At 34.5% G+C, this 14149-nt stretch overlaps 1 protein-coding gene across 3 annotated transcripts in view; it reads right to left on the bottom strand.

Annotated features, from left to right (window-relative positions):
- Window positions 1-1339: 1339 nt before the first annotated feature.
- MOSPD2 (motile sperm domain containing 2) overlaps window positions 1340-14149 on the bottom strand; it is a 31555-nt gene continuing 18745 nt past the window's right edge. For 2 of the 3 annotated variants that reach the window (XM_030272588.4, XM_030272650.4), the window contains exons 9-15: window positions 12642-12812; window positions 10342-10454; window positions 6963-7059; window positions 6100-6196; window positions 5307-5436; window positions 4046-4148; window positions 1340-3353 (exon numbers count right to left, since the gene is read on the bottom strand). In XM_030272588.4, the coding sequence (XP_030128448.3) occupies window positions 3207-3353; window positions 4046-4148; window positions 5307-5436; window positions 6100-6196; window positions 6963-7059; window positions 10342-10454; window positions 12642-12812 (858 nt within the window). In that variant the 3' untranslated portion in view covers window positions 1340-3206. 3 annotated transcript variants of the gene reach the window in all.

Below are 14149 nucleotides of genomic sequence, written 5' to 3'. Positions count from 1 at the left end.
AATGCTCTCCCATAAAACCCCATACAGTCAAAAAACCCCACATAAATTAACAGCCTCTGGAAATAGGGACAAACTGAGATTCTGAAGGCAAACAACAGACAAATTAGTTACAGCAGGGAATCACTAATGAAATATAAAGGTAATTTAAGATTACCTCATCCTCATGTTGTTTTTTTTCTTTTAGAAAAATCTGATTTTTACATAGGAAAGTAGAACAATGAAGCTCAGAAGAAGGTACAAAAATTCCTTCCCAGGAAAAAGAGTATGGGTTCTTTTGGAGCACAAACTGCTGATTTTTAGGATTACAATCTTTGTTGTCTCTTAATTGTGAATTAAATTAACTGTGAATTAACTGTGAATCTACAATGAGGGAAGAGGAAAACTAAATCTTAGCTCTTGATAGTTCATGTAATCAAATCATATTTTTGGAATTGTCTAAGTTCTAAAATGTCCCAGGTTTATAAACTCAGTTTCCCATAATGTGAAAAAATAATTGTTTCTTTTCTTTCTTCTCTTGATATTGGGTATCAAATCACGTTATTCTGTAACTTCAGCGTGTGTTAAGCACAAAACTTTACACAGTGAGACCCATTTCCAAGGACTGTCACACAAAATCTGAAGCTAATAACAACTGAAAGCTTTGAAAATACTGGGAAAGTATTCTGTGATGATAGAAAGAATGATGTTTGTGGGACTCAGATTCCATCAGAGAAAAGAAACTGGGAGTTTCTAGCCAGGCAGACGCCTGGGAAAGAGCTGGAGAGAATGTAAATAATTATTTATCTCTCTTGTTCTCACATTGTTTATAGTTAAGTTCTATCACTGTGCATCAAGCACTCTGCACCAATGGTGTAGTTTGTTTTCACTTCAGAACCAATGGATTTGGCCTTTGCGAAGCTCTGTATAAAAGAGCGGTGTATTTTGAATAAATTGGAGTTTTACTCTCAGCAGCCTTCTGAGTGAGTCTTCTCATTCCCGTCCTGCCTCGACAGCAACAGATGTTCTTGAAGAAGAAAAATACAAATTGACTATGGTCCAAGTCACATTAAAAGCCACTACTGTCACTTTGTGTGGACTTGCATCCCTTGTGCCATGGTACCACTGACATGCCAGTATCGTGACCATGTGATTATGTCAGATATTCTGTTCCAGAAGCCATTGTCACCTATTTCACATATTCACATTCTGACAGGTGCCACCAAAACTTCTGCTCCACAACAGACATCATATCAGGTCATCACCATACTGACCCCTCCCATGTGAAGTATCTGCAGACTAACAACAAAGCAAAAACCTCAGGAGATGCAGCTATCTTTAAAAGACTAAACATTCAAGACTATGCATTTCCTCATATTTATTTTTTAACTGTATTTTTCTAAAATATATTAAAATAGAAAAGATGTTCATCTGATTCATACAAAGAAAATACCAATAATAAAATAAGTAATAAAATACTGAAAATATATGAAAGCACCAAAAACATTAAAATATTCATATTGGCAAAGACTCTAAGAATATTTTTCTGGAAATTTTACAGTAAAGTGCTATTCAATCCACCCAAATTAAGGAATTGGCATTTTAATAGCATGGTTATTGTTATGTTATCTTAAGGTTACAAATTAGTTTGTTATTTTTCTCACTAAGACAACAATCCATTTCATTGTAAGCAAAGCATTTGAGTTGCATGCACATAAAAAAGAACCCAAGTAACAGCTTCATTATAAGCAGTTAACAATATAAATTGCCAAATCATTAGGAATACAAAATACTGAGAAACAACAGGCGGAAATGAGATTAGTGAAAAATCAAGAAAAAGCATATGCAGTAAACCATTGTATAAATTAAGAGAGGACAGAAGACTGTGCACCAAACATTTCTGCAGCTTGCTTTGTACATGGCATTTTTTTAGTAATCATATTGCTGGCTTTATTAGTTAATCAGTTTATTATTTTAAACTGCCCTTTTCTATTTTCTAGGAATGATCCTACATTCCCCAACACACTGTAAGCAAAAAGACAGAAGCAGAGTATGACCTTTATTTTTCCTTAATAATCACTTCTCATCTATTGAAGTCAGCAGACAAAACCAATATATCTGTTACAAAGCCAATTTGTAGCAAAAAAATAATTCAAGCATCATAATTATTTAAATCTCCTAAAGAGTGAAAATTTTAAATGTATGAAAGATACCATCAGTCTCCTTTTAAGTTTTCATCATTTTAATATACATATTTACAGCAATGAGTACAAAGAATCCTTGTTAGCAAAGTTCTTTCTAGCTTTATGCACCATTTCTACAACAATTTCTGTGAAATGCCAGATATAATACTTTTATGCTGTCTTCAAGTGTATTTAATCTTCCTGATTTGACTTGCTTTTTTTCCATAACTTCATATGTAATTTACCTGTATTGCACAGCTCAGAGTAAGTTCTCACACTGACTATTTAACACCCTTTTTATGAACCAATAATAGGCCATCACAGTAAAGAAGTCAGCTCCCACACTCCCTCTGTAATTTGAATACAAGTTGCTTTCAAAAAAAAAAAAAAAAAAAAAAGAGAACAGGAATAGTGTCTTGTCTTGTGCGTATGTTACTCGGTAAGAAATGTTAACCAACGAGAGCAATGAGTCTGAATAATCAAAGTAATTACTGACAACGAATATCTTCCTTTATGTGTATGTACATACACTGATTATATAAAAAAATCCACCTGTACTACATAATTTCTGTAAATTTTCCTGGATGAACAGATTAACCTTGGAATACACTAATTTGACTGCTTGCATCTTCTATGGGAGTGAATCAGAATGTAAGAATGAATATGATGAAAAAAAATGAAATATTGTATCTAAAGCAGTTGAATAGAGAAAAAAAAAGCACAACAGTCTTAAATAATGTTGTATTTGGTTTCCTCCTTCCAGCTTAGTAGTTTTTATTGAGTTGTACAGTGAAAATAGGTCCTAGCTTGAACATCTTCCTCATGCCCTACTGTAAGTGTCCACTTAGACAATAATTTCAGTAATTTTTTTTGCTGGTCATTCATTTCTTCTGTCTTTTTTTTTTTCCAGTAAACTGTTCCTTGTTCATTGCTGTAGGCTCACAAACCTCATTTTGGCAGTTCCAGAATCCAAGTGCAGCACTGCAATCTTTTTGACTCCAACGAGCCATGATAGGCAGCAGCACATCCAGGGCACAGCAATTCTTTTTAGCTTCTCTGGGCAGATGCCAGGTAGAAGCAGAAGGCAGCAACAGTAACTGATAGCAGTGATAAAACAACTGACAGCTGCTGGAACCAGAGGCAGCGATTCATCTGCTCCTCAAGTCTTTTATTAATCTGCAGTAAATGAGTTAGCTGAAAATAGAACAGTTTCATTAAGTCAGAATTACTGCACTTGAAAGCACTTGGCAATTTTGAGCTATTTTGGTGAGAAGAGAAGAGAAAGAGAAAGAGAAAGAGAAAGAGAAAGAGAAAGAGAAAGAGAAAGAGAAAGAGAAAGAGAAAGAGAAAGAGAAAGAGAAAGAGAAAGAGAAAGAGAAAGAGAAAGAGAAAGAGAAAGAGAAGAGAAGAGAAGAGAAGAGAAGAGAAGAGAAGAGAAGAGAAGAGAAGAGAAGAGAAGAGAGAAGAGAGAAAAGAGTCTTCTCTCAGCAGTCTCTCAGCAATACCTTTTCCATCACTACACACTTCAGGAATTTCTCCCACTAAAGGAGCTTCAAGTCTAAAGTTAGGGATAACCAATATGGCCTGCATCAAGCAGGTGACATCTTTACACAGAAGCAAAGGATATCACTGATACTCATTGATATGTCAGATCTGTATACACACAAGAAGAATGAGCAAACTGCATTGAAAATTTAATGATTATTAAATCATTATCATTAAACAAAATAATCAAATCACTATTACTGATGTAGTTACCTTCAGTTGCTGAGCCATTCAAATAGTATAATCCACAAAATACCAAAAAAGTTCAGTAAAAATTCTTTTTATTTCTACCATATTCTATAATTTTGCTGAATATTCAGAACAAATGAATAAGCTATTACCTGTATATGTAAATCTTCATTAGTTTTTGCTGGAATATTAAATGCATTGTCTTTTAACGTCAGAGAAGAGGGCTTACTACTTTCTATGACATGACACCTGAGCCTGTAAAAAGGAAACAAAAACACACACCGAAAATCACAAATTGAATGCAACATTGTATAATTAGGAGTAAACAATCCATCTTAAGAGGATAAAATCCCTGCACTTTTAAAATTTAAGAGACAGTAATTATAATTACAGTACATTTAGTCTAGGTTTACCAAAAAGTAAAGGTCAGCATTCATGAGTAACTCATGTATACAGCACAATTGTGATCAAATAACCTCTCTCTATTGTTTCAGGGTCTGCCTTAAAAAAAACCCCAAATAAATTGCACCACTTATGCAAGGAAGCTTAAGGTCACCCACATGATGTACATTTTATTCAAAAGGGAAGTAAGGGATAAGCAGTTGAAGCAAACACAGAACACGATTTAGGCATCATGATTCAAAAAATACTTTTTCCACTGTAGTTTTGGCCACAACAGAATAAAGGCAGCCCCCAAAAAAACAGCCCAACAAACCCACAGAAAAACCCCAGGAACAATCTAAGGCAAAAAAAAACAGTCAAAACTGCAGGGAACTTTTCCTATATATGTTCAGTGATACCACCCAATGTGACTGGCTGAGAGAGAACAGCAACAGGTGCATTTTAAAAAGTGTACAGGGAAATTATTTTTCTAATGATTTTTCTAGATGACTTTTTCACCATTAAATATTGAGAATACACATATGAACATGTGGTAGGTTTTCAGAATTTTTCCACAAAATTCTGATTTTCCCTAGTAGAAAAGGAACATTTTTAATATTGTCTAGAAATAGTTTTCCATTTACTGTGTCTAATTTCCTTGACTGCTTCCTTTTAGAAAACTCAAGTGACACATTCTTAATAAAAAACCAAAATCCCTATTGTTCATGTGTATTGTCACACGCATTCATATTTTTTCCACTTAACTCTTCATCAGCATGAGAACAACAGGAAAAAAAAAAAAAAAAAAAAAAAAAAAGAAGAGCACATCCAGAATACCATTTTATACATTAAACCCTCATCTACTCAGTTAAAACAGAGCAGAAGTCTCAGTAATGTATTTTGGTCAGTAACCACACAAGTGAGTTTGGAGAATCCTTCACTGATTATGATTACACAAGTGCTATAAATCAGCTAAACAATAAAAGCTAAAAAAGACCCCAAACTCCTGTTACCAGAAAACCATATGCCTACCTATGTTCCATCACTTTGGTCCTAGGGACTTCTTTCCAAAACTGAGTCAGTTCTGGCACACCTGCTCCAGAAGATTGGTCCATTTCTGCTGCCATTATAAGGAAACGATCCTGCAAAGAAGCTGCAAAACCTGCCCTCAAGGAAGACCAAAAGAAAAAAAAAAAAAAAAAAAAAAAAGCAACAGTGTGCTTAGATAAAACAGCAATATTGCATGGAGAATAAAGGTATTTTGCACAAAAGTGCCATAAAATGAGAACTTGTTTATTGCAGGACACCAGACACTGACTTACTAGAAATAGAAATAAGGAAATCATTCTTTAAAGTTCAATAATTCTAATTACAGTTTTCCCAAAATTATATATGTTCATTTTAACAGAACTAGTTTAATTTTAATAGCTCAAAGACAATGCAAAATTTTCTCCAGCAAATTCACCTGTCCTTGCAACAATTTAGGAAATTGATTTACTGCAGATAAACTCCCACTGTAATAATGAACCAGTGACACAACTGCCACTCAGACTTTTTGTTTTTTAACAAGAAATAAAATGGGTTGCAGACAACAGCTGCTTATGCCTGAGTGGAGCAGTAAATCAGTACAGGCAGCTACTCAAATCCTTTCTGACATCCATGTTTTTCTAACAAATGGTACCATTCTCATACAAGAGTCAAATAGACATGGGCATCAGTCAGCCCCACACACCAGCAAGCACCCACAACCATCAGTGTCTAGAGCATGTCTAGTAATGCAACTTGCCCAGATTTCTTACAAGCTCTATTTTATATTTTTACTTACCACCATGAAGAGAAACTATTATATCTAATGACGTGCCAGGCTCACAGCTGCTGTTACTGGGTTTAACCCTGTATTTTTCAGGTGCAGTTGTTCTCACCTATATACAAGAAATATAAAGGATACAGTAAGTACAAGCACAAACTATGATTGCTTCATAACTTCTCTCATTCCGTAATAACTAAATCCCCAAAAGCTTGAATATTAGGACAAATCTTTAAAATATAACATTTTGTAGGCATAATAGGACTCTTACATATTCCTTTTTCCTCCCTGTCAATTGCATTTATCCTTTGTTTTCTTGCATTTGCTATTTTTCTTTTTCATACATATTTAAAACCAGCCAAGAACGTGTTATAATAAATACGAAAATACGAAAACTTTATTTTAATGTGCAGAGAATGCAAAACACGGGAAAAAACCCACAAACATGTAAGTAAACTCCATTTTCTGAAGCAAATATAACTACTAATTCCTTTGATGGTGACATTTGCAGATAGATCTGCAGAATTTTGGAGTATTACTAACTTGTTTCCAGACAGTATTTTAAGAGAAACATTCTAAAAAGATGGACTTTTCAATGCTCAAGCCTTTCTTTTTTAAGAAGTATTACTCTCACCAAAAAAATTAACCATCACTTTAGCTCTTTTTTAGTCAGTGCTCCAAAAATTTTTAATACTAATTATCCCCTTTGAGGTGGTACATCGTAGGCATAAATTCAGCCAGAAGATCTTTGATCTACCTCAAACATCACTACACAATAAAAAATTTAGTCTGTAAAATGGTAATAATAGTATTCTTCCTCCTTACAGAAAACAAGAAAAAGTTATACAGTTAGTAAACCAGGCCACACATAAAACACTTACTTTAAAAGCCACTACATTTTTAGTGACATTTGTGAGAACTATTAAACATTTTTTCTCTCCAGTTTCTTTGGATCCAAAGTATAGCTCTTCTGCTGGGCTAATAGGAAATTTAAAAACAGTTAGTTTCTTCAGATTATGTTTTTACAACAGATCATAGAAAAAACATGACCATACCTCCACGAAAATAAAATACTTTTTACCCTGCAGCTACAGTCAGCATAAAAGAATTTTCATCAAAAAAAGCTATGAAAACAAAAAGCAACATTTTTTTAGTGAAGCTCAGGGTTGACTCATGACAAGTGGAACTGGCTGCCTCAGCTGATTACTGCCCTTGACTTCTGCCATCTCTAAGAGCAGGAACAGCCAACAGATACTCAGAGTCAGCTACTGCATCTTTGGGCAGTGTATTAAGGGAAAGCATTGCTGACTTTAATTTATGCTCATGCTAAGGAACATAAGCTTTCACAGACAGGGAGTAATTTCAACTTCGAACATCTATCCTTGTCATGGATATGGTGCACACATAGGAGAAGGCAGATATCCTTCCAATCATTTCAACCACGACAGCTGAATCCACTTGTACTTATGAGTCAGTCTTCACATACTTGTGGTATCACATGCATAAATAAACTTATTGCTTGTTTTTAATATTCTTGTGCAATTAAGAGAGTCATGCATGAGATATTTTAAACCACATCAAACTAACACAACTCAATTTGGATAAGCATTCAAATGAACACTAGTAGCTAAAAGGTAGGGCATGCTCATTTAATACAAGTTGAAAGGAAACTTGAGTAGCAAGAAGAAGAATGTTTCTTTCATTTTGTCACATGAGGAGCACACAAAGAACTGCCATTCTACTCTGTACTACTGAACTGCATGTTTTTTCAAAACCATGAATTTTTTTCCCCATGTCCTGTTTTTGGAATTCCTATTTCATGTTAATTTGACCACCTCCTCAAAAGACTTCCCTTTATGATACCAATCCTTCTTCTCCCACTTAAACCAGCATATGAGCTGAGAAGAAAAGCCCTTGGTGCTGTAGGGCAAGTGTGAACGCCCATGCTGGAAGCAGATTCTGGGGCTGACTGTGATGTTGGGGTGCTGATGTTTTACAGCGCATTAGTCAGTCCACATGACAAGACTACTTTTGCAGTGGGGATAAGGAAGTGTGCCAAATAAGGTAGAAACCAAAAAAATTATCGGTTTCAAACAGCTTCATATATTAATTCTCTCCTCCTCTCAGTATTCTTTCATTTCCAAATTGTCAATTTAAATAACCAGTGCTAGGGAAGGGAAGGATTGTAGCTACAACATAGTTTAGCTATCTTAATACTGTACTACTGCAGCAGTGTGTAACAGCAATTGCAAGATGAACCATAACTGAAACAAGATAACGATAACCAGCCTCAAGATAAGCCACAAACATGATCAAGGGAAGGACCATCCTGACAGAGCCTGATCTTTCTTGTTCTACCAGTTATGGTGATTGAGCAAAGAAAAAAAAAAAGCTTGGGGACCATGGCTGTATGGCTCTTGTCTGTGAAATCACATTCCACAGCATTAGGGGTTAGTGGTATGTAGCTATTAGGAGGGTGGATTGTTTAAACAAACACCCAAGCTTTTTAACTTTCACAGGGATTTCCTTACTCTGATGTGTGTGACATAACCAGCCAGTACTAGAAATTCTTGTGCCACAACACACCATGAGCGGCTCCTCTGTCAGACAGTAAAAGGAAACTGCTGCTTTTTGTCCAACCAAACAAATTCATTTATTGAGGAGAAAGTCAGAGGCAGCCTTTCATTGTAAGGTATACAAGGCAAATACAATTGTGTTCTAAATGAGGGAGACAGCTGTCTCATAAGCATGACTGAAAATACAAGAAACAAAAGAGCACGAGGACCCAGCTTTGGTCCATGATTTTATGGTGCCAGAGCTGCAGTGCCTCAGCTGTGTGCTCAGGCTGCTCCCTACACAGGGCAATGCTGGGAGATGAGCGAGGATGCAAGTTAATCATGGTGGCAGAGCTTATGCTCTCTGTCATAGGTGCCTACAACTGGTTATGAATGGCACTATAGATTACTGGTTCAATTACTTTCAGTTTAATGTCCAGAGCAACAGCTACACTCAGGATTTTAATTTAAAAACAAAGCAAACAGCAAGAACAATGGAGACACCAATATTTTATTTTCCATGACAGCAAGACAAGTATTAACACCACTATATTTGACTAAGTTTACTCTTCCATGTGCTGCAGTCCATGTAAATTACTTCTATTCAATGACAGCTTGAAGTATTTTAAGAGAAAAAAAAAGGCAGTTTCTAGGGGTGTTTCTGCTTGTTTGCATTTTTTTCTCTTGTCTGCTTATGATTTGTGCTCCTTTCTTTTTTAATTAAAAAGTGGTTGGAAAAACACATCTAGCATTTGTGATTGTCACAGAAAATGTTCAGCATTCTTTTCTAATCACAATTCTGCAGTCTACGTCTTTGTCTTGCCATACAAGAAACTAAGGCTATACAGAGGAGGTTTTTAATTTCAAAATTAGGAAAAATTTACACATACAAAATGTGTTTATGCTAATGAGCATGTCATTATTAAAATTCATTCCAAAACTAATTCATTACAGCACTTAAAAAGTTAGCTAAATTACCTAAAAATTAGATATTTTCTTCATTCACCTAATTGCAAACTGAAAGTGAAAATAAAAGTTAACATCTAAATCAAATTCTAAACAAGCATCTTAACCTAAAAGGCAGCAAAAAAAAAAGTTATATTGGCCAATTTCTTTATTCTAGTTTAGTGATAAAAATAACTGCATGTTATTGCAGTTATGTTACGCAAGATGTAGCATCTTGGATGACAAAACCTTCTGGGTAGATATGTCATTAGAGAGCCCTTTCCACACAAAATAAACTGGACTCATTAATCAAGTTTAACTGGTGGAAACTATTACTGTAGACATTTATACCATCATAAGCCAAAAGAATTCAGCAAGATTTGACAGTGAAAACTGTCTTGAAAAAACATTGATTTCACTGGCTCAAGAAAAAGCGAACAATGTCAAACCATTGGTCTCATTACAGATAAGGACAGGCTTAACTTAGATGGTTTCTCAAGATAAACAAAACACTTCCACAATTCAATGGAATATACACCTATTTGTACAAAAAGTACAAATCTTTGGTGACAGAAGATTCACTGAAAACTTGTAAAACCAGAAAAACTCTTTGAGCTTTGTAAAAATTCATCTTAAAAAGTTGTTTATAATTTGTTTTCCTCTAACAGTCTGAAAAAAGTTTATTTTGAAAACCAACTAGTTCAGTACTCAAGTGTCCAAAGCACATTGTAAAAAGAAAATTTAAGAAAATTATTATTACCTGATATGTAATAAAGGTCCTTTAAAAGTGGTTAATGCTTTCTTTGCATTTTTTGGTTTGACCTCTGTTTTGTCAGTGTCCTCTGATTTGGAAATTTGTTCTATAGAATTCATCTGAGTAAAAATGATAATTATAACAATTAACTAGAAACCTGGATTACATGTTACAGAATCATGCAGGTATTTCAAAGAATATGGATGAGGCTTCTTTCAACAGTTTACATATTACAGACCAAGCTTTATATATATTCATTCCCTGAAGGCACTTAAGTCCACTGAATAAAATGATTTACTATAGAAGATACATAACACATTAAACATGTATGAAACAAAAATTTTGCTTTGTCTTTTTTCCATCTATTTTCTTGCTGGTTGGGTCTGTTTTTGAAAGCTCCAGACACACTAAGTTACAGCACTTCAAATATCAAAGATGATAAAGTACTGCTATTATTCATCCATTGCAAATTAAAATTTAAACAGATTAAAACAATACAATCGCTGTACCGCTGTAACAGAAAGCACAGTACCAATTCCACACTTCATTGCTTTGCAGGGTAGCTAAACATATCTTCACTGCTCTAAGATGAAACTCTGAAGTACTGCAGAACATAAAAGAAATAATGCTGATTGAAATGGTGCTTTCAAAACTGCAGGTACATCTTAGGTTCTGAGGGTTTTCTTCTATAACATTAGGAAAGTACGTGCAAAACAGGGCAGGTGCTGGGGGGTAACAGAAGACTGAAAGAATTAGTGACATCTTGATTCCATATCAGTTGACTCAAGAGTTTGCTTAGTCTCCTTTTTTATTCCACTTTTAATATGGAGAAAAGACATGAAGAGAACTCAGTTCATGCAAGTTTGAAGTATGGGAATGAAAGGAATACAAAACTTTATATGAACTAGGCAGTATAAAAAGAACCTACACAGGCACTTTTTTTTTATAATTATATAAAAGTGGTAGAAAAAGGTTAGTGTGTAAATACACTGCACTAGTTATATATTAGGCTTTCTTCAACATAAAACTACCAGAAAAAATATTACTGTAGAAAACAAAAGTGGGAGCACCTACAGGACAGGCACTTACTAACCAAGTTTATCACTCATGATTCCCTGTACTGAAAAAAATTGAGTAGCACCTTGGTTACACTGAATAAAAGAGAAAACAATTACATGCTTTATGGTATTTCAAGAGTAAAAAAAAAGTAAAAAACTAAAATACCTTACGTAGAAAGGTAAGTCACCCAAGCAAATTAAAAGCCAACAAACACTGAGGCTTAAGCACCAAATCACTTAAAAACAACTTAATATATTAACTTAACACTTAAGCACCAAAGGCAACTCACACATAGAGCAGAAATTCTTCATGTTTCTGTATATGAGAATCATAGCTTCTAAAATGAGTCTACTGAGTCTAACCATGGTTGTGTAATGCTTCCTTTTGACCTTAAGGTCAGTGAATTTTTTTTTTTTTTTTTTAAAGCTGGCCAAGTTGAAATACTTAGTGAGCTGCACATTTCAAATTATTCTGACAAACCTGTAATGGTAAATGAAACTGTATCCTACGCCATTAAATAGAAGTTTTGCAGGTAACATTCCAAAATTAATTATGGTAATAAAGTAGTAGAAAAAATTTTGAAATTCACTATTTTCAACAGCAATATCCCCAGTTAATATCACTGCATATTCCTAAATATCACTTCATATGAACTTGTGTAAAACAATGCCTTTATTTCTGGATAAACAAAACTGCAGGAATATTATGTTGCAAAACATGATTGATGGAGTAGGAATACAATTTCTCCTGAGAATAAATGAAAACATTTATTTGTTGAGATTTTATCAATAATTTAAGAAAACAAAGTAACATCAATAGTGCATAAATATTTAACTTAAAATTGTTTCATGTTCATACTGATTTAGGCATCAGAGAAAACTAAATCTAGATTTCAAAATGATCACCACTAAATATCCCAAGATTAAAAAGAAACTGACTAGAAAGACAACCTTTGAAAACAAAATACAGAAACCTTTTTCCTTTTGCTGTACAATTCACTATATTCCAAGACTAAATATTGGTGCACATTTTATGCATCCTGTAGCATGAAACTTGTCTTTACAGACTAAGAGTCAAGGCTGAAACTGCAACTATTATTTTTCATTTTTCCTGTGTTCTTTTGCTAAATTAGAAGACAGAAAAACTGTTAAAAACATACAGCACAAAGACAAGTAACCAAAATTATATGCCTCTTGTCCCACTTTGTAACCATCTAGCTAGTCTTGCCTAAATCTTCACTTAGATACCTTTTTCTGATTAAGGTTTTGTGTTTCATTCAGCTCCCCAGCCTCCCTGGTGTCTGCATCTATCTCTTCTTTACTTTCATGTTCATCTTCACTTGTAATGGGCCCATTTTCACATAAAGGAGTCTGAAAATCATCATCAACCAATGGAGGATAACTGTACTTGAAAGAATCCTGAAAGATAAGGAGATTTATAAAAGATGAGTTATCCGAGAGGATTACAAGTGCCTTCTCTAGGGTTTTTTAAATGGAAATACTGTCTTTGTTTCTTGTTTCACATTACTTTTATGTTTCATTTATTCATTTCAAGTTGCACCCCTGCAGAGAAAGCCAACACCAAGCCAACAAGAATTTCTATTTTATCATCAACAGACAAATAAATACAGTCATCCAATGAAGCCAGTAAACTGTAACTTTTATTTTATTCATAACAGAACTACAGAAGCTGGTCTACCAAGGATCAGCATTCAGAGTCTAATTCCTGAAGTTCTCTTCTTCGTTCTCAAAAATATGGTTTAAAACTTATGACAGCTATTTCTAAAAATATTTCAAAACATGATGAAAAGCATCAGTTGTTCCTTGTATGTTAGTTTCATAATGGCCACTTAAAAAAAAAGGAACTAAACCCCAAAACCATAAAACAACCAGAAATAATCCTTTAAGTTTAACATAATGTGTGTGGACCTTTAGAATATTCTGCAATTCAGACCTCTAGTCTTTGGAATGCCAAACCAATTTAAAGACCATATTTAAGATATCTGAGTAATGTAGCAGCAGAATACTTAAGCTCTCAATGACTCTACAATAAAGGTACCTAGTTTTTGCTAACTAGAAATTTTCTTACCATGCTCCAAATTGTTTTATTACATGCAATGTTAGATGCAGTGTTTGAATGAGGAACTCTGTTCCTACTGCATTCTCAAGCAGTTTTAAGCATCAAGTAAACTGATATAGCCCGTCAGTTTTTCCAATGGAAAAAAATAACATAGCTTTGACTCCTGTGAGGCAGAATGGAGCAATGCCCCTGCTTCACAAATTATGCCTCCTTCAGCAGGGAGTTACAAAAAGGTGTTTCAAGAGAGCTCTCCGTAAGCAAGAACATTCTCAAAACAAGGAATACTGTGATGTTAAGAAAGATTAAAAGGGAAAAGTCTTAGATAGACCTATTCAAAGAAACCAAAACCAAATTATACTTCCTGCTCATCTATAATCAAGGTCTAAATAACATCTACTCTTCAGGGTGCAGCAACAGTCAAAGACCTCTAGGTGAATGAAACAGGTATTTCCTGGCTTAAACAATATCCTATTAAGGGCCAGAAGGACAAGCTTTAAGTCTCAGTTACAGACCAAATCACTATTAAGACTCCACAAGAAATGTTACAGTAGTCTTACAGAATACTGACATCCCACATTTGACAGAAATATCCAGCTTCCCCTTATGCAAAGCCTTGTCATTCCCTCCCAGCACAGGATGAAGGGCATGTAACAAAGTGACCTTAGTAGAAGGAAAT

This window comes from Taeniopygia guttata, chromosome 1, assembly GCF_048771995.1.
Source record: "Taeniopygia guttata chromosome 1, bTaeGut7.mat, whole genome shotgun sequence".
Taxonomy (NCBI): domain Eukaryota; kingdom Metazoa; phylum Chordata; class Aves; order Passeriformes; family Estrildidae; genus Taeniopygia; species Taeniopygia guttata.
The sequence above is the reverse complement of the archived record's forward strand: the minus strand, read 5'-3'. Positions and strand labels throughout refer to the sequence as shown.